The sequence below is a fragment of the Pleurodeles waltl genome, chromosome 10, assembly GCF_031143425.1.
Source record: "Pleurodeles waltl isolate 20211129_DDA chromosome 10, aPleWal1.hap1.20221129, whole genome shotgun sequence".
Lineage (NCBI taxonomy): Eukaryota > Metazoa > Chordata > Amphibia > Caudata > Salamandridae > Pleurodeles > Pleurodeles waltl.
Genome location: NC_090449.1, coordinates 1,044,231,870 through 1,044,251,908, shown reverse-complemented (window position 1 = coordinate 1,044,251,908; position 20,039 = coordinate 1,044,231,870). Strand labels below are relative to the sequence as shown.

General features: G+C 43.5%; 1 protein-coding gene across 1 annotated transcript in view; it reads right to left on the bottom strand.

Annotated features, from left to right (window-relative positions):
* The window catches only part of NGLY1 (N-glycanase 1), a 177,905-nt gene that overhangs the window by 38,790 nt on the left and 119,076 nt on the right, over positions 1-20,039 (bottom strand). Inside the window, exons 8-9 of the mRNA XM_069212023.1 lie at positions 16,239-16,349; positions 7,838-8,002 (exon numbers count right to left, since the gene is read on the bottom strand). Of these exons, the coding sequence (XP_069068124.1) occupies positions 7,838-8,002; positions 16,239-16,349 (276 nt within the window). The remainder of the gene's footprint in view (positions 1-7,837; positions 8,003-16,238; positions 16,350-20,039) is intronic.

The following is a 20,039-nucleotide window of genomic DNA, read 5'->3' as shown; positions in this document are numbered from 1 at the left end:
AATGTATGTAGTGCCCTTTCAGCCACAGAATTTGGTTGTGGGAAGAACACTGGCAATTCTACTGTTTGATTTAAATGGAATGGTGAGATTACTTTTGGCAGAAATTTTGGATTTGTTCTTAGAACTATTTTATTGTTGTGTATTTGAATAAATGGTTCTTGTATGGTAAATGCCTGTATTTCACTTACTCTTCTGAGGGATGTGATTGCAATGAGAAATGCGACCTTCCAGGTTAGATATTGCATTTCACAGGAATGCATGGGTTCGAAAGGTGGACCCATGAGTCTTGTTAAGACGATGTTAAGATTCCATGAAGGAACTGGTGGTGTTCTTGGTGGTATAATTCTTTTTAGCCTTTCCATGAATGCTTTAATAACTGGTATTCTAAATAGAGACGATGAATGAGTAGTTTGTAGGTAAGCAGATATTGCTGCGAGGTGTATTTTTATAGATGAAAAAGCGAGATTTGCTTTTTGCAAATGTAGTAAGTATCCTACTATGTCTTTAGTAGAGGCATGTAATGGTTGTATTTGATTGGAATGGCAGTAGTAAACAAATCTTTTCCACTTAGATGCATAGCAGTGTCTAGTGGAAGGTTTTCTAGCTTGTTTTATGACCTCCATGCATTCTTGTGTGAGGTCTAAGTGTCCGAATTCTAGGATTTCAGGAGCCAAATTGCCAGATTCAATGATGCTGGGTTTGGATGCCTGATCTGTTGTTTGTGTTGTGTTAACAGATCTGGCCTGTTGGGTAGTTTGACATGCGTTACTAGTGAAAGGTCTAGTAGAGTTGTATACCAAGGTTGTCTTGCCCATGTGGGTGCTATCAGTATGAGTTTGAGTTGGTTTTGACTCAACTTGTTTACTAGATATGGAAGGAGAGGGAGAGGGGGAAAAGCGTACGCAAATATCCCTGACCAACTCATCCATAGAGCATTGCCTTGTGATTCGCGGTGTGGGTACCTGGATGCGAAGTTTTAGCATTTTGAGTTTTCTTTTGTTGCGAACAAATCTATCTGGGGTGTTCCCCAAATTTGAAAGTACTTGTTCAGAACTTGGGGGTGAATTTCCCATTCGTGGACTTGTTGGTGGTCTCGCGAAAGGTTGTCTGCTAGTTGGTTTTGTATTCCTGGAATAAATTGTGCTATTAGGCGAATGTTGTTGTGAATCGCCCACTGCCAAATTCTTTGTGTTAGGAGGCACAATTGTGTTGAGTGTGTTCCTCCTTGTTTGTTTAAATAATACATTGTTGTCATGTTGTCTGTTTTGACAAGAATGTATTTGTGTGTTATTATGGGTTGGAAGGCTTTTAACGCTAGAAATACTGCTAACAGTTCTAGGTAATTGATATGAAATTTTGTTTCGTGTATATCCCATTGTCCTTGAATGCTGTGGTGATTGAGGTGTGCTCCCCACCCTGTCATGGAAGCGTCTGTTGTTATAACGTATTGAGGCACTGGGTCCTGAAATGTCCGCCCTTTGTTTAAATTTTTGCTGTTCCACCATAGAAGCGAGAGGTATGTTTGGCGGTTTACCAACACCAGATTTTGAAGTTGACCCTGTGCCTGTGACCATTGTGATGCTAGACACTGTTGTAAGGGTCGCATGTGTAGTCTTGCGTTTGGGACAATGGCTATGCATGATGACATCATGCCTAGAAGTTTTAGCACATGTTTTGCTTGTAACTTTTGGTTTGGAAACATAGCACTTATTACCTTGTGGAATGCCTGCACTCTTTGTGGACTTGGAGTGGCAATTCCTTTTGATGTGTTGATGGTTGCTCCTAGATATTGTTGTGTTTGACACGGTTCTATGTGTGATTTTGTATAGTTGATGGAAAACCCCAGTTTGTGAAGGGTTTGTATGACAAATGTGGTGTCGTTTGCGCATTTTTTTACTGTGTTGGTCTTGATTAGCCAATCGTCTAGGTAAGGGAACACATGTATCTGTTGTCTCCTGATGTGTGCTGCTACTACTGCTAGACATTTTGTGAACACTCTTGGTGCAGTTGTTATTCCGAATGGCAACACCTTGAATTGGTAATGTATTCCTTTGAATACGAACCGTAGGTACTTTCTGTGAGAAGGGTGTATTGGTATATGAAAGTACGCATCCTTTAGGTCTAATGTGGTCATGTAATCTTGCTGTTTGAGCAGTGGAATGATGTCTTGTAGTGTGACCATGTGAAAATGGTCCGATATGATGTAGGTATTTAGTGTCCTGAGATCTAATATTGGTCTTAATGTTTTGTCTTTTTTTGGAATTAGAAAGTACAGGGAGTAAACTCCTGTGTTTTTTTGTTGTACTGGTACTAACTCTATTGCATCCTTTTGCAGTAGTGCTTGAACTTCTAGTCCTAAAAGTTCTAAATGTTGTGGTGACATTTTGCGTGTTTTGGGGGGGATGTTTGGTGGGAAGTTGTGGAATTCTATGCAATAGCCATGTTGGATTATTGCTAATACCCAATTGTCTGTTGTAATCTGTTGCCAAGATTGGTAGAATTGGCTTAGTCTTCCCCCCACTGGTGTTGAGTGAAGGGGTTCCGTGACTTGAAAGTCACTGTTTAGGTGGAGGTGTTTTTGGAGTCTGGAATCTTCCCCTACTCCTTGGGAATTGACCCCCCCGATATCCCCTGAAACCTCCCCTTTGGAAGGAACCCTGATATGGTGTGGTTCTTGTTTGTTGGCTGGTGGTGTCTGTGGGTTGGCCACGAAACCCCCCTCTAAATGGAGTTTTTCTGAAAGAGCCTCTGCTCTGCGGGGAGTAGAGTGCGCCCATGGCCTTGGCCGTGTCTGTGTCCTTTTTAAGTTTTTCAATGGCTGTATCCACTTCAGAGCCAAAAAGTTGTTTCTCGTTGAAGGGCATATTAAGGACAGCCTGCTGGATTTCAGGTTTGAAGCCTGAAGTGCGTAGCCAAGCGTGTCTCCTTATGGTGACAGCAGTGTTGACTGTTCTTGCTGCAGTATCGGCTGCGTCTAGTGAAGAGCGGATTTGATTGTTTGAGATCGTTTGTCCCTCTTCCACTATTTGCTGCGCCCTTTTTTGGTATTCCTGGGGAAGATGGTCTACGAGAAGTTGCATCTCGTCCCAGTGTGCTCGGTCATATCTGGCCAGCAGCGCTTGTGAATTTGCGATGCGCCACTGGTTGGCTGCCTGTGATGCTACTCTTTTCCCTGCCGCATCAAATTTTCGGCTTCTTTGTCCGGAGGTGGGGCGTCGCCAGATGTATGTGAATTTGCTCTCTTGCGAGCTGCCCCTACTACCACGGAGTCAGGTGGTAACTGCGAAGTAATAAACGCTGGGTCTGTGGGTGGTGGTTTGTATTTCTTATCCACCCTTGGGGTGATGGCTCTTGATTTTACGGGCTCTTCAAAAATTTGTTTTGCGTGCCGTAACATCCCTGGTAGCATTGGGAGCCATTGATATTGGCTGTGTGTAGCCGAGAGGGTGTTAAATAAAAAATCATCCTCTATAGGATCGGAATGCAGTTGGACATTGTGGAATTCTGCTGCCCTAGCCACCAGTTGCGAGTATGAGGTACTGTCCTCTGGCGGTGACGGCTTTGTGGGGTATGACTCGGGATCATTGTCCGGCACTGGGGTGTCATACAGGTCCCAAGCGTCTTGATCCTGATCGTCATGACTTATGGTAGTTTGCGCTGGTGAGTGCATTTGTGGCGGTGTTTGTGCCGGCGATGCCTGTGGTGGAGAGGGCGGAGGCGTGACTTTTTTAACCACTTTGGCTTGTGGTTGTGCGTCATCCTTTGGAAGTTCGATCCTTCTTTTCCTCATGATTGGGGGAAGGGTTGATATCTTCCCTGTGTCGTGCTGGATGTACAGTCTCTTTTGTGTGTAGTCCGATTCTACACTTTGGAGCTCTTGTCCAAATCTGTGCATTTGGCCACTTATTCCTTGTTCCTCTGAGTAGGATGAAGGTGTGGTATTTTTCGGCGCCGAGAGAGAATCTTTTTTCGGTTTCGGCACCAACAGAATTTTTGTTCCTTTCGGCATGGATTCTCGGTGCCGATGTTTTTCGGTGCCGGTATCTTGTTTTTGTCTCTCGGAGCCGCTTTCTCGGCTCCGAGGTTGCTCCATGGCGGTCCCTCGACCGGAGTCGGGTGTCTTCGCTATGGGCGTGCCCTTTTTCGGCGCCTTCGACGGGTCGCCTGTTTTATGGGTCGAGCCATGGCCTGTTGGCAGTGGCGTCCCCTGGGCTTTCGGTTTGTCGATGGATTTACTTTTCGACGTCTTACTCACGGTTTGTTGCTGTTGTTCGACGTCGGAGTCTCCGGATTCTGAATCCGGAACCGAGAATGTTTCCTCTTCCTCGTCGAAACGTTGTTTTGTCGACGTGGACGCCATTTGTTGACGCCTGGCTCTTCGGTCCCGGAGTGTTTTTCTGGACCGGAAGGCTCGACAGGCTTCACAGGTATCCTCCTTGTGCTCGGGGGACAAGCACAAGTTACAGACCAAGTGCTGATCTGTATAAGGATACTTACTGTGACATTTTGGGCAGAAACGAAACGGGGTCTGTTCCATCGGCTTCGATGTCGCACGCGGTCGGGCCGACCAGGCCCCGATGGGGGATCGAAACTACCCCAAAGTCTTCCGATGATCGGTGTCGATGTACCTAACTATCCCGATAACGAACGGAACAATACCGACGCTTTCTTCCGAGATTCTGACTAACTTTCCGAACCGAAACACGGAGCGAAAAGGAATACGTCCGAACCCGACAGCGGAAAAAAACAATCTAAGATGGAGTCGACGCCCATGCGCAATGGAGCCGAGGAGGGAGGAGTCCTTCGGTCCCGTGACCAAAAAGACTTCTTCGAAGAAAAACAACTTGTAATACTCCGAGCCCAACACCAGGCAGCGGACTGTGCCACACATGTGTATCTGCAGCAACATATGCCATCGAACATATATATATATATATGTGTTATTTTTTTCTGAATATAGAGGGAACACTACATCTTAAATGTATTGTATTGGTCAGTCGGCTTGCCATCCTGTGGCTCTAGGGCATTAGACAGTCTGAACAGCAGAAGCAAACTTCTGGAATGTTGTGTCCCATCTTATGTTGCGATGTAGGAAGGATAAAAGTTACTGACCTGTAGCTCTGGTTCTCCAACATTGACATCTTTCATAGATTCACAAGCTTGAATTATTTACTGTTGTCAGTCTGGGACACTTGCTAAATAATGTTAGCATAGCTGTGTACCTTTACACTCAATAATATTAAAAATATAAACATTTTTGCATCCTATCTTCCTGTTATAAACGACCCAAACTCCAGTCAATCCAAAACCCAGACCCTCAGATTCTCCCCTGCCAGAGACTTTTACAAATACATACACACATACCACACTCATGGTTATAAGGGGAGGACAGTGGTGTCTCATGAATATATTAAAGATACCAATGTAGGAGAACCAGAGTTGCAGGTAAGTAACTTTATCCTAGATCTTTCATAGAGTCATATGATTGAATTAAGACTACCTAGCAGACAGAGTGAGAACTACAGTGGATGGTGAGCATGAGGCTTACCTTGTGAAAAGGCCTGTGAAGCACAGACCTTCTCGCCACTTTGTCTTGTTTTGTAAATTACGTGGATACAGTAGTGCTTGGTGAACATGTGGATCATCATAGCTGCTTTGCAGATGGATTTAAGTGGGACATTTGCGAACAGAGCTATTGTTGACACCAAGCCCTGGTTAAATACGCTCTGCATTTCTTGCCAATGTATAATCATAACGGGGCTACAGGGAGGCACACAGGGGTGTGATCCCCACAAATATACATGACAACAACTCAGGGTACTCTGTGGGAAAACTGGTGAACCATGGCCACTTAAGTGTTAAAATCATTGCCCATCCGTCTGGAACATTCAACTTTTATGGATGAAAGACCTCTCCCCCACCTGGATCCATGATACATCATAGGGCTCCACCTCGCAACTGGGGTCTATGACTCAGCAAAACAGGGGAGTTCTTTAAGTATACCATCTATGAGGGAGGGATAGTGTGGGTATAGGGGCAGATAGGAAAAGGGAGAAGAAGAAGGGGAATATTTGATCATTTAGGTGGTTGCCAATTATTTCACGTGGTACCACGTTGATTACATTTCGTGTTAATGGTCTGTTCATTATAGTGTGCACTTCGGAGATCCATGCCACAATCCATCTAGACAAGGATCTTTTCCCAATGGGTTTACCCTTATTTTGATATCCAGTGAGTGTGGAGCTCTCTCTACGGAAGTGGCTGGAAAAGTAAAAATGTTGGCAGTGAATTCCTTTAGTTTATATGAAATGAATGAGATACTTTTGGAATAAATTTGGTGGTAGACAAAAAGGTCACACGGTCTCTTGGAAAAAAAGGTTCTTGGCAAGAAAGCAATTGCAATTCACTAACTCTTCTTGTGGAAGAAACTGCCAGCAGGAAAATGTCATGAAAGGTGTTGGGTACGCATCAGTGCTGCTAAAACGGTACAACTTTGCCTTGGAATAAAAGACTTGCCCTTTTCACACAAGTAACCCAAGACCATTCCCCCCGATGGGTGCTATTTAGAGAGGCGTAGCTTGGTTCCAGTGGCAGAGTGGGCAGAGGACCTAAATCTGGGCACAACTGGTCTTGAGTTGCTTCTGTTCTGGTTCAGAGAGGACCTGGTCTGGCAGTTCGGGCTGGACTGTTCCTACTGGATTCGGGTCAGGACGGCAAAAGAACAATGAGTTCCAATGCTACCCCCTGAGTATTGCAGACATTCTTCCCATCACCGTCTGTGCGTTTTCAGTTATATGTCAAGCCAACACAATGGATACGTCAACATTTCCATCACCCAGAAATCATTTGTACACAGGGTCATCATCAGGACAGTAATATGGTTGCATCCTCTTAGTGAGCAACTGAAGCTTCAAAACGTTGTGGCCCAAGTCTATACGTGTCAATGCAAAAAATTAAATTGTTAGTAAAGCTAGCTAGTGCTTTGTATCTGTAAAGATGCCAAAGTGCAATGTGCTGCAACAGGACAATCGGATTAAAGTGGATCCGATCACGACATCCTGAAAGGCACAGCTAGCATAGATGCAGAATTCAGGTGATTTAACTCACTTCGCATCATGTGATACAAGCACTAGCCAGGATCTTCCATTTTTATTGTAAATTAGGACTTGTGACCATGTGCCTTCTTACTCACATTGCCTAGGCCTTTATGAAGTGCAGTATCTGTGGTCTTATTTTTATAATATGTATTACCAATACAACCAGCTTCTGATAATCTGTGTGTTTGGCCCTCCTTTACACAAGAAGCCACATCTCAATTATTGTCTAAACTGTCAAGGTGTAAACGCTACTTGGACATCAGGAGGTGTGGCCAGGTCTTACACTGTTCTGGCTTTTCTGACCGCACACCACAACCCTCCTCCATAGCCAAGATCTTGCAGGAAAACATAGGTTATTATTCTTGCCAGAGACAAATGCAATATCTGCTTCAGGCAGATCCAGCAATCAACATAAAGGCCTACAGTTGATCAGCTCCAACACCCACAGTCACTTTATGCTTGAGACAGTCTTTAACATACTAATGACCACTACACGTAGGTCTGAACTTGTCTTTGCACTACTGAGCTTTATCGATCACAAGTTGTAGTAACTGCGCTGGGTTGATTTTTTCCATCAAGTTACTATGTATTTATTTATCATCAATCTCAGACATAGACAGACCAGAAACGACTTAATTTTAATCACTAGTGCCTGGTATCATCATGACACCACTGATACCTAACAAAACAAATGAGCTGGAAGTATTCAAGCTGGTGTCAATGGTAAGTAAAGGACATACCTTCACATCTATTTCTCCCCTGGCTGATCTCCAAGCCAGTGAACCAGACACTCGTCCTCCAAGGTCCCCGGGTTTCGGCGTTTTGGGAGAGATGAACTCAACAAGTTCAGCAATTAACCGCAGCAGCAGCTCTTTCTTCCTCTGCTCAGGCAACGAATGCTGCCTCTGAAATACATGAAACAGAACGTGCAATTTTGGAGACAGTAAGCATATAGTGTTTAACATATACAATTACAGGAGGAGTTTTTAGCAATTATGCAGAGGTGGGCATGCAGCAAACAAACATGAAACACATGGAGACTTAGCACAGCGGAGGGGGCGTTGCACTAGTAACTGAGGCATAACACCGTTCAATAGTGAGGAAGGCCGGACAGCAGGTGTGCCTTGAACACAAATGCACCTGACCTTGACTGGCCTTTGCAGGGACTGGCAGTCAGGTCTCTTTACCCAACATCACATTCAACACTGAGAAGAATGATCTGTGCATCACAAACATACTGTGAGTGGCAAATAGCAAGGCTTTCAGGGACACCTCACTTAGTGCTGCCAGAACAAGCCACTAGCAGACTGAAGAATGCTGAACTCCTTGGACCCTAAATATGCCAACATCAGGTGGTGCCTAGTGTAGAACATGTGGCCGGCTGTCTCCCTTTGAACTGAGCCCTGTGGAGAAGAGAGTGCATAGATTCCAGACAGGGGGGAATCTAAACCACTGACGCTAGGTAGAATATCAGGTAGGGGCACAGCTTAGACCCTTGTAATGGAAAAGTGCTTACATCAATTCTTAGTTCACCCTCATATATATCATCAGTGAAGTCAGTCAAACACTGAAATAGCCCTTCCTTCAGGCAGGCACTGTAGAACATTTAAAAGAGGAATACACACATACATATAAAATATAACAAAAGAATGCACAATCAAAATGTACGTGACTCTTGAATTTTGTTTTTCTAACTTTTGGAAAATAGCTAAATATACCCATTTAAAATCAACTCTGCAGCAATATATCATAAAATGACTAAAGCAAAATATAAGAAAAGTTATGACAGGCCCACCCAAATGTGAGGTACTGTTTTTATTGCTAGATATGTGTGAACACTGTGAGATGGGAATTTTGCTGTTCCCAACACATTCTGGAACGTTCTGTCACAAAAACGCAAGGGCAGACTTATTTTTACCAGTGTATAATATTCACAAGGATATTTATTTGTATGTCTATGATGTTCAGAAATGTCTAGGGTTTTCCTAGATGTAGGAAAACCCCGTGACCAGACATGGATAAGAAAAATCCTATTCGCATTCGGGCTCCTCACTGGGGCACAAATGCATGTATCTGTGTGCTCCCCAGTAAGAAGTCTGGTGCAGTTTGGATTTTATTCCGAGGCTAAGAAAAAAAATCAATCAACCCCTGGGTTACTCGCTGCAGCACATGTGCATGACAGCGACACTTGAAGGATAAAAATATCCAAGGAGCATCTGTCTCCTAGCTGGGGGCGTATAACTGTGTGCCTGTGCCCCAGAAAGGACACACTGATCGGATTTTTTTCTTAGACTGAAGAAAATCCAAATAGCTCCTAGCTCTTTGAAGGGGCACAGACACACAACTGCTTCCTCTACTGATGAGTCTCTTGGAAACATAAGCACTGAGACAAAATACCTATATAAAGTGAATCAGGAGGTGGGGATTGGACTGAGAGGAACCATAAACAATCCTGTTCCCTCTCCTTGCAACGCCCATCTTATGGTTTGCTTCTTCTGTTGGAGGGGTGGAAGGGATTGTGAGAGGGAGGCTGGGTGGTGCTAGTCTGCTCCTCCCACCTCCAACAGAAGAAAGTGGCTTGGGCTGGTGGGCATAGCTAGAGAGAAGCTGGAGGCATTAATGTCTGTCCTTAGCCACTCCCATAGCTCTGCAATCCTTGGCTGGACCTTGGAGGGGATTAGGGAATCATTCTCAGGCCCACCCAATATGTATGCAACATCTCTAGTGACTTCACCTGCTTACTAATGAAGCAGCCTGAACGTAAGCTCTCTGCTGCCTCACTTGAGAGTTTGTCTGTGCCCAGAAGGGATGAGGCACTGGCAAACTCTTTCCTAGTCTCTCCAGGACAAAGGTGTTTTTCACCCACTAGAGGAACAAAACATTAAAAAAAAGTAATGACGTGTATATATACATTATAAGGGCACCCTAGCGACAACTTTATATGATGCATAAATAAATACATCATTAGGGCAGTGAAGGAAGTTACTAGAAAAACAAATTCATAGATACCTATCCTCAGAAACTATTTCAACGTAATTGTTTAATCAATTTTTCAAAAGGAATTCAGATTGAAAATGTGCCCCTTGATGTTTCTCCACGTTTTCCATCTACTGTTTTTAAGCCCACACCCTTCCCTTGCCATGTAAGGTCAGTGTCACATTTTACTTTATTGTTGTTCCACAGTTTAGCCCACACTAACGTCTCTCTTTACACTACTTTTTCCTCCCACTTTTCTTATCACTCCATCTTTACCCTTTCTCCCACATTTTGTTTTTGGTGGGCACTCCCAACCACTCCACTCATTCACCCATTTTTAAAATGAGTTTTCACACCTCCACCTATGCTCCTGCTTTTCTTGAAACAAAATTGTTATCTTTTTCTTCAAATTTATTTAACACCATTTTTGCTTTTCAAGTCCAGTTTTTGCTCCTTTTCTAGTCCAGCACTGGAATGGGTCATGTTTTCCATATCAGGGATCATCTGCTCCCTTGTGGAGATATTGCAGGAAATTGTGTTGAATTTAAATGTAAAGTCTAACCATTCTGCAAAATAGGAGGAACCCATTTGTCTTTGCTTATGCGATTTTGGAGCTTACTTTCGAGACACTCCTCACACCCCCTGCAGAAATTATGTACAGTGAAAAAAAGGGAAGCTGCTAGTGCGTCCTGTGGTGGAGGTCTTACCTGCTTGGAACAATGTCTGTAGGTGCCCTCCACTCCCAGTAGGATTCCTCGATAGCATGACTACTTTTACTTTAGGTCCACAGCTTTTAATGTTGTCTTCTAGAATCACGTGTGGATGTTGAGTCTTTTGCCAAAGAATGCACAGATGTCAAATATCACGTAGGGTGATGTGACACAGAACACTATGATGGCCTCAACTTTCAGGTGTGCCTCAAAACATGTACCTGAAGGCTGATGGTGCTTGCCAGGGGCTATTCCTTCATGTCGCAGTCTTGCTACATCAAATCTGTCTGACAGTGAGCATACAGCTTGGTCCCCTTTCTTGACCTCAATACCATCCTCACTGAATAGAAGCAACAGTGTCTATGTGTTTTCGCCTTTCCTCTATCCCTGGATCTCCGTTGTGAGGGTACGGAAGGATGTGAGATGATCTACAGTGGAAGGAGCTGGTTGCCTGGATGTTGTATCCTCCTCCGCCTGCATCTCTCTGTACTTTTACCTTAAGGTGATGATCATTTGCAGTCCGCTAAGAAAGAAACCATCTCTGTCTTTCATGGTTATTTATAAACTTTGCTAACAAAACATACATCTCTACATTGTGGGAATTTAAGAGACCGACCACATAAAAGCCACACTAATCATTGGCAGCCTTGTTCTTGCCATAGGTAGGACTCTTGACTAACAAGGAGGGAAAGATTCCCCTCTCCCTGTATGGAAGAGGAGATCAACACTTCTTCCGCAGTAGATGTTGAGTGAAATGTAAAAACCACTTTCACAGAGAAAAAAAAATCTTTCAAAATAAGGTAAAAATCCCAGCAGCAGTGTTGCTAGAACTTCCCAAAACACCGTAAGGTTGTTTGCTGGGAATGAATTTGTTGGTAAATGCAGTGGAGATGCTGGAGTGTACAACCCTTCTTAAGACAGACGTGTTGGAGAGTGCTCAGCTTTACACCTAGTCCAAGCTGGAATCTGTGACCAGTGGTCAATGAGAGCCATTGTGTGAAATGAGTAAAGTTTTAAGTCTCCAAGGAACCTCTGACAATGCAGGTCAGGCATGAAGATTTTACTGAGCTTTTGGAATATTAACAGGTCTCGTAAAAAATGGGCAATGTCTTGGTGAGGGAGAGGCTGCAGTAAAAGTCCCAGAAGGTAGACTGGCCCTCCAGGTGTAGAAGTGTGGTGCCTCTGCATTGGTGAAAGTATTTTGTGAGGAGTTATAGCCTGAATCAGCTACTGACCAAGATCATGCCAGAGTCCAATGGAACCTAAAGTGGATCAGAAGTTGGGAAGAAAATACCACATAGGGATTTCCTTGGGGGAGATCTTTACTTACTATTTAATCATCACAGAGAGGATGAAAAGAGCTGTAACATCACAATTTCTTCTAAGGCATCAGTCTTAAGGTTTGTAAGATGCAGCTATGATTACCTTTTCAGAGCTAGGCCAGAGCAGTATTTAGAGATGGCTAGATCTGCCCATTCTAATGAGACACTACTACTTGATTTACGATTAGTAGATCATCCTTCTGGACTTCCTGGTAGTCTTTTCTCCTTGCTTTAGGGATATCTTCACTGACCCTGTGTATCGGTTCCAACAAAGATCTGTCTCTGCTGAGGAGAGCTGTCTCGATTGCAGTCTCAGCTGCACTACAGACTGTCCTCCCAACTGTATTAAGGCACTTTGTCTGGCAGCTATATGTGACTGGTGCTGATGAGAAATGCTTACTAACAACCCTGTTGCAGAATCTGGCCGATTATATCTCCTTTACTAAAAGCTGGATCACCTTTGAGTTTCTTGTCATAAGGAATTCTTTGTTTGAGAATTCCAGAATGCCAGAGAGCAACCGAAGAAGCAGTATCATCCTTGGTCGAAGGAAAATGTAACTGGATGTCTAGGTCAACTGCCTATAAAAAGCATGATGAGGTATGGAAGCTATTTGCTCCTTGAAGGAACAGTGCCAAATGTCAGTTTTTAACTACTGATGCCTATCTGGCTGTATTTCCATCAACCGTCTTATGTGTTCTTTTAGTTCGTTTTTAAGTAGGGGCACAAAAAGTACGTTTCACTGTCCCTTTTTGGCTATTTTTCCAAAAGTAAAACAAAAGAAAGGTGATAATATAGCCTTTAAATAAAAGGGCATAAGTTTTATTTTTAGAATTTTGTAATCAGGATCAATACTGGGTGGTATTATGTCAAATCTAATGGACTTTTACCCACATTCAACAAGAAGACTATTAGCATTTCACTGATGGTGAAGGGTTGTCAACATGTCTCAAGTGCCTCTGTCTATAACTTAACCAGATTTGAGGCCAGGCGGTCAATGTAAGTCTTACAGAATTCCTTTGCCAGTCCATCTGTCCCTGAGATGTTCTGCAGAGGCTAAGCCTTGGAGGGCACTTCAAACTGAGATCTGGTTTTCCATTTCTTACGTGCTTTCCAGGTCTATCATAACGAGCCTCAGCCCATCTAAATATGCATCTAGCTCCACCAGGAAGCACCCATCACTTTTCTTATAACGAGGGGTGTAACAATGGTAACAGCATTATTGATTTCCTCGTGGGAGTACTGGATGTTTCCATGGGTGTCCCTAATCATTGTCAATGGTGTCCTACTATGCTCAGGTCTAGACAGCCAAGACAGGAGCCTGAACGAATAAGCAACAAATTTCAAGCACCACTACCTCTCTCCAAACCTGCATCCTCTGCTCTTGCTGACTTGAGGGCATCTATTTGGGCAATATCCCCTACTGCATCTCTCTCCAGGATCGCTTGCTCCTGACCTAGCCTGTCCAGTTCTCGATCTATCTGTTATGTGACCTCAACCATCTAGTGCATACAGTGCTTCCCATTCTACAGGCCTTGAAGAGGTTGGTCCCTTGTTATCCCAAGGAAAACGGTTCAATTAGTTCCTTAGGTGTTGGCCAAAACACAGTATCTTCTAACTTAACACATTGCAAGTCCCATGGCAGTAAAGAGCTGGGTCACGTGCCCAAAGAAATAGATAAAATTTGTGGGTTATGGCTGGATAATGTCCAGCTGAGATATTCAAAGATTTGGACTCGTTAAAATTGCCCTTGTGCAAACTAAACACTCCAACTTGACGAGCAGGTTATAGACTGATGTGTATAAAGAGCATTCATGTGCTTCTGGATTTCTACTTCTCCACACATCTACTAAAGCCCAATTATCTAGCCAATCCCTCAAGGCTTAGGTTGTCTTATACAACCAAGTCTGAGGAGGGATGGGTACAACCAGTCTAGGTTAACATTCAGCACAAAGTGTAGGTCCCCGCCCAGTGAGAGGCGGGGATGTACCTAACCCGCCAACAACCTAGACAGAGAGCCATAGTTCACCGACCAATCAGTGTTAGGAAAATAGAGATTAAATACAACTACAGGTCTACCTTCTGGCCTCCGCTATATTAGAACATATCTTCCCTCCTTATTTAGAAGTGTGGTATAAACAGAGAATAGAACCCAAGGTCTGATTCATACGAGGGCTCTCCTAGCATACAAGAAAAACCCTGTATCAAATATCTGCACCACTTATGTTGCAGCCTGGCACCTGCCATGCTCGTCAGATGGGTAACCTGCAAGAAAGCCACTTTAAATCCCATGTGCCTTAAAAACAAGCACACCTTGTGTCACTATGCTACTGTACTCATCCCCTGGACATTCCAGATAAATAAGACGTACGTATTATTTGGTAACATCATCTAATCAAGCAGGTCAGTATCGTAGTGCAAACTAATCTATTCTCTCTTCTATGCTCCCCAAAAGCCCTTCTCCCTACAGAAGAGCCTGCCTTGCATTTTTTCTTCCCCCAACCACCTCAGGGTGGGAACTAGAACTCTTCCCACCCATTCAAGAAATAAGAACCAGACCCAAAATAACACTTTAGAACACCCAAAGCTATCATGCCCTAGGTACAAGGGGTACCCTTTACTAAGGACTCACATGGGTGCTAAAGTTATTGCCAACTGGGTTACAATTGGGTATTTTGTTTTTAGGATAAAGAACATTGGTGCTAGAGCCTGGTTAGCAGGCTTCAGCACACTGTCAAAGTCTAAAACCAGCATCTAGCAGTTCAAATTCGGGCAAAAGTGGGGGAACATCTGCAAAGTGAGGTCCAGTTTCCTACAGGGTGCCTTAGGTTGGCATAATACATGCTGCAGCCCTTAGGGAACCTCTTTTAGTACCAATGATCTAGGTACCAGGTGTACCATTTACTTGGGACTTATAGGGGGGCTAACGTGTGTGCCAATTGTACACAATTAGAGAGTTTTACCTTGTTTTTAGGGAAACAGTACTGGCAATGGGGACCTCGTTAGCAGGGACCCAGTGCACCTTCAGTCAAAAACCCTCAGTACCAATGGCAGAAAGTGGGGGTTACCATGTCAAAAAGAGCACTTTCTACACAACTGAAGAGCTTTACACCAAAACAAACCAAGACCCCCCCTTAAGTATGTATGTATGTATGTGGCAGCAAACTGCTGTACAGAGTCAAAGAATGCATTGTGATGTTGTGTTCATTAAAGAGTTGCGTCTTCAACTCTTTCCTAAAATGGAGCAGTGTTGGCAGCAGGCTAGCTGGATTTGGGATGTTGTTCCAGATACTATGTCCAAAGATGTAAAAGTTCTGCTGTCATATTTTGTCATTTGTACACTTCTTAGCCTGCAGCTGCTCTGGCTGCGAGAGTGCCAAAAACCACCAGAGATGACAAAATTGTCTGCAAGATAAATAGGAGTGCTGGTCGTGTAAAGTTCCATCTTAATACCAAATTTGAAATAATTCTTTTTAGCCATTTTTTTCTGGCAAGGTAAGCAAAGATTCCTATAGGAGTTAAAATGGGACACACATTTGACCACGGACACCAACAGAATATAAGAAACTTGGCATGCCAAACCCAAATCAGATGAACATTTATTTTGGAACGTTTCATGCAGATTAAAATTGAGCCAAACTTACTAAGGAAACAAAAATGTTTTTAATGGACATTCTGAGCTAAATACATGCTAACTATCACTACCTTGCAATATATATTTATGTGTCTCAATAGCATGTTCACAGATGGATTGGACTATTCTATTGTCTATGACTATCAATCATGATCTTAAAATACATAACTGTAGTTCCGGAGGCATGCTCAGCAAGGTCTCAGTTCCAACCTAAGCATGGAGCTACAAAACATGAGTTTAGAGGCAGATAAGGCTCCCACAACACTGCCAGTAAGCAGCAGTGGGAGAGGAGCTCTCTCTGTACCTGTTTGGGGGAGTGTACGTGACTGTGAGATGCACACGCCTGTGTATGCTTCATTGTGCAGACATGCTGGGGTGAATTTGGAGAATGTTGGAAATGCTAAAGTCTGGTAAACCGCTAGTATGTACTTATAGAGCCATTGTCAAAAGATGAGATGTTGGTATTGAGTATCTTAAAGTTAAATGGCTTAAAGATTTTACCATTTTATTCAGTCTATTGATTGTTTCCCTCAACCAGGTTTCCCGAACTTCCGTTCTTCTAGACAGCAGCTCTACATGCTTGCAGGAGTATCTCCAGGTGACGTCCACAATCTGAAATAAAACAACAAAATCATAGGACTTACGAACTTCAATTCTAAAGAGCAATCAACAAAAGTTGGTTTTGAATTGAGTGAAGAGATGCTCTGTTGGACTGTCATTCAACACAATGTTCGAACTGGAGGGGGATAGGGTGGGGGGTGGGTGATGGAGAGGGAAGACTTCCCTGAAAGAAATTAATAAATTAAGATAGTTCAGTCACCAAGTCTAGGACATTGCTTTTAAGAGATCTATTTGTTGACAAGATAATTAAGTCATTTCCAGCAAGTAATTGCTACAGCTTTTCCCACTTTTGTGGCAGAAAAATATAGGACACAGAAAAGGGGAAAAGGAAACTCTGGTTGGGATATCCACTGGACCCTTTTGTGGAGTGATGCTGGACGCTCTTAAGTTTCTTTAGTTATTTACTGTTTTTTTTTTTTTTTTTTTAAAGAGGTTTCATACAGTGAGGACTACACTTGTGGTTTACAGGTCCACTCTTCCATGAGCAATGGCACACACCCAATGTACCACAAAATGGCACCAGTAAGTACATAGCTACAGTACTGCATTTTTACGAAGGACCATTTCAATAATACAAACATCTGAATGGATGTCTCACACATCATATGAAGCTAAAGGGAGGCTGGCATCGAGGAGCCTACGTATGATTGAGAGGGCTAAGATTAGAGATATTTGTACAGGAAGATATATTTGCGGCTAGAATCATGTGGCACCACCTGGCAGAGCTTGAAACTAATTGCCGAAGACAAAAAGTATGCTGGACGAATCTGAAGCCAAAAAGCAGTATTCATAAGGTGACTAATCTGCAGTAAATTTTATCCATCAAAAGCAACAGTACTGGGAAGGAAATGTTATGCTCTTAGCTCTGATTATATTACTTTAACGTGTGAAATCCAGGGACTGTAGGAATTCAAAGCACATGAAGTACCATTTGCTTTCTTTCAGCTGAAAGAAGAAGGGGATCATATAGTTAACCAGAAAAATCCCACAGTTTTCAGGCCCGAGAAGGGATATTTACCTACTTGTAATCCTAGTCCTGCATTGTAGTAATCTTTAAAACTGTCCCAGAAACTGGACCTAGCCTGCCAACAACACGCCTGTGTCTGGGTGATGGATCCTGATGGGAATTGACATCCCAGAAGATGCTGGAGTGATCACCCCATCGTGTTAGGGATTGCAAACTTTCTAGGGACAGATTAATTCAAACTTCCAAGGAATCCCACTTGACTCCTTTGATATACTAGACACTGTTGCTGTGAGTGCATGTACATCCAAGCTTTTTCAATTATAAAGATGAACAAGGTCCTGAATCTCAGCAGAGGAACGTGTCTCACCACTGGACTGTGCATCTTTTGGATGCAACATAGATGCTCTTTCTACTGAAGGAAATACAGGAAAAGTGCATGGCGAGTATCAAGAATTGAGCCTAGGTAGATTAGTTTGTTAATAAATTCTAAAGTTGACTTCTGCAGATTTACTTGCAGCCCTGACCTGCTTTGAAGCGTCACTGTTGATTGGAAACCTAATTTTTCCACGATTCATCAGCCACTTGTTTATGTAGGAATAGATACAAATTCTCCTTTTCCTAAGTAGAGCCATGCTAGGCCCGGAAAAACAACGTTGTCAACACCAGGGCAGTGCGCGCTCTATTGGCGACTAGAATGCAAAAACCCAGCACTCTCAAAACAACGTAATTTATGCATTGTGCTGATATGTTGTTGTTTAACCTTTTGCATTGCAGAGTTCAATCCTGAAGACTTATTTTTAATGTGCTTACAAATGCTGTTCATTTGCAATGTATTGCTGCAGGCTTTCAGAGTGTGTTAGGGTGTGGTCCCTTTCCAGGGCCTTCTAGAGACTTTCCCTGCAACATGCCTGGGTGTGGTTGTGGGCTGGGCCAAGACTCTATAAAAAGAAGCCAGCCCAGCTCCAAGTGCTCACTATACAGAGGTCCCGGTGCAGAGCAGCAGCTACTTCCTGAGCTCCTGTCCCGGTGGCCTATTTGATCTTCCAGACATTCATTCTTCATTTGGAGATCCTTGTTCTGGGCAGTAAGAAGGTGGTTGGGCTGGCCTCCCGACACCGTTATCGAGAACTCTCATGTTCTTGGCCCTAATTCTTTTATGATTTGACAGAATACTTTGCGCGTGTGAAATATGCGCTTGAGTGTTTGTGTCATTTGCAGGGTGACTTGCGAATCGGCAAGACGCGCGATTCGTTTCATGATAATTTAATCTTGTTTTTCATAGTACGCTACCATTTCTTGACATTTGCATGGTGGCTTAAGAATCGGCAAAAGACGTGCGATTTATTTCATTGTACTTTGATCTTATTCATTGTGCGCTGTTATTTCTTGGCATTTACATCATGGTTTACGAATCGGCAAGACGCGCGATTCATTTAATGATGATTTGACTTTGATATTCATTGCGTACTACCATTTCTTGGCATTTTACACGGTGACATTTGAATCGGCAATCTTGAATCTTGAAACCTAGTCATTTTAAACTTAATTCTTAGATTGTTCATGTTTTCAGAATGACTATGCTTAGAATCATAGTCTAGTATTGATTTCAGGAGATATAAATGTTCATATTGTGTGTTCTAACCTTTTTCTTACTACAGGTCTCCTTCCCAGCTGTTTCCCTTCCTAATCCCCTCTTCCCCTTTTGAACTCTCTTAGCCTCTGTGATTTATCTATCACAGTCTTGGAGCTGTTCAGTGGTGGACGTGTTGGGAACGTGCGCAGACCCCGAGGATCTGGTGACTCTGACACGCTTTGAGTCCTGTTGAGTAGAGTCCAGGTATCCCTTATAAGTGAACAGGGGCTTGCTTTAACAATCGCAATGTGCGCTATTTGTGGTAGTGTGATTGAGCAGCCTTAGGCTTATCAAGGGGAGTGATAGCCATTTGTTGCATATAAATGATGCACACACTTAAAGAGGAGATCCACACCAATTTAGAAAAAACACATATATTTAGACATATTTTAACACCAAGAACTTTGTAATTGGTTAAGTACTTTTCGAAGTATCACTTTTTTGAAATATACAGAAATACAATTGCATTTGTAGCTTTTAAAGTGGTAATGTTATCCTAAGTGAAAGAAACATATACTGCATACAGGTATTTAGAAACAACTTACAGGATTGTTCTTATAGATTTAGGGTAAGTAGGGGGCAAGGTCCAAGGCAGTACCAACAGGTCACCTCAGTTGACTCTGGGGCGTCCGGGTGCCAATGTGTGTTTCAGCATTGAGTGCCCCGTTTCAATCAGTGGGAAATGGTCCTGGTGAAACGAGACTGCAAGCAGGGACTGGGAGGGCAGTCCAGTGGAATTTACACCGGGGCTCTGGTCTTGAGGGACTTTGGCACATGCCAAGCTGCGGGGCTTGTGTGCTGTGGTGCTTTGTCCAGCAGGGTCACGCTGCAGGAGGCTCTCGCGGTTCCTGCTGTCCTGTAACAGAGGTGGGGACTGGGAGACCAGTCCGGCCAAAATCAAAGGGGGGGGAGGGGTGGGAGCTCAGCTCTTGTGGGTCTCTGCATCCCACTGGCACTGTTGAGCCACTTCTACTCTAGCTGCGGGGCTCGTGTGCAGTGGTGCTTCCTCGGGTCGCAGCGGTCCTGCAGAAAGAGGATGCAGGCGGGGACCAGTCAGGCTAAACCCAAAGAGGGGCTCAGC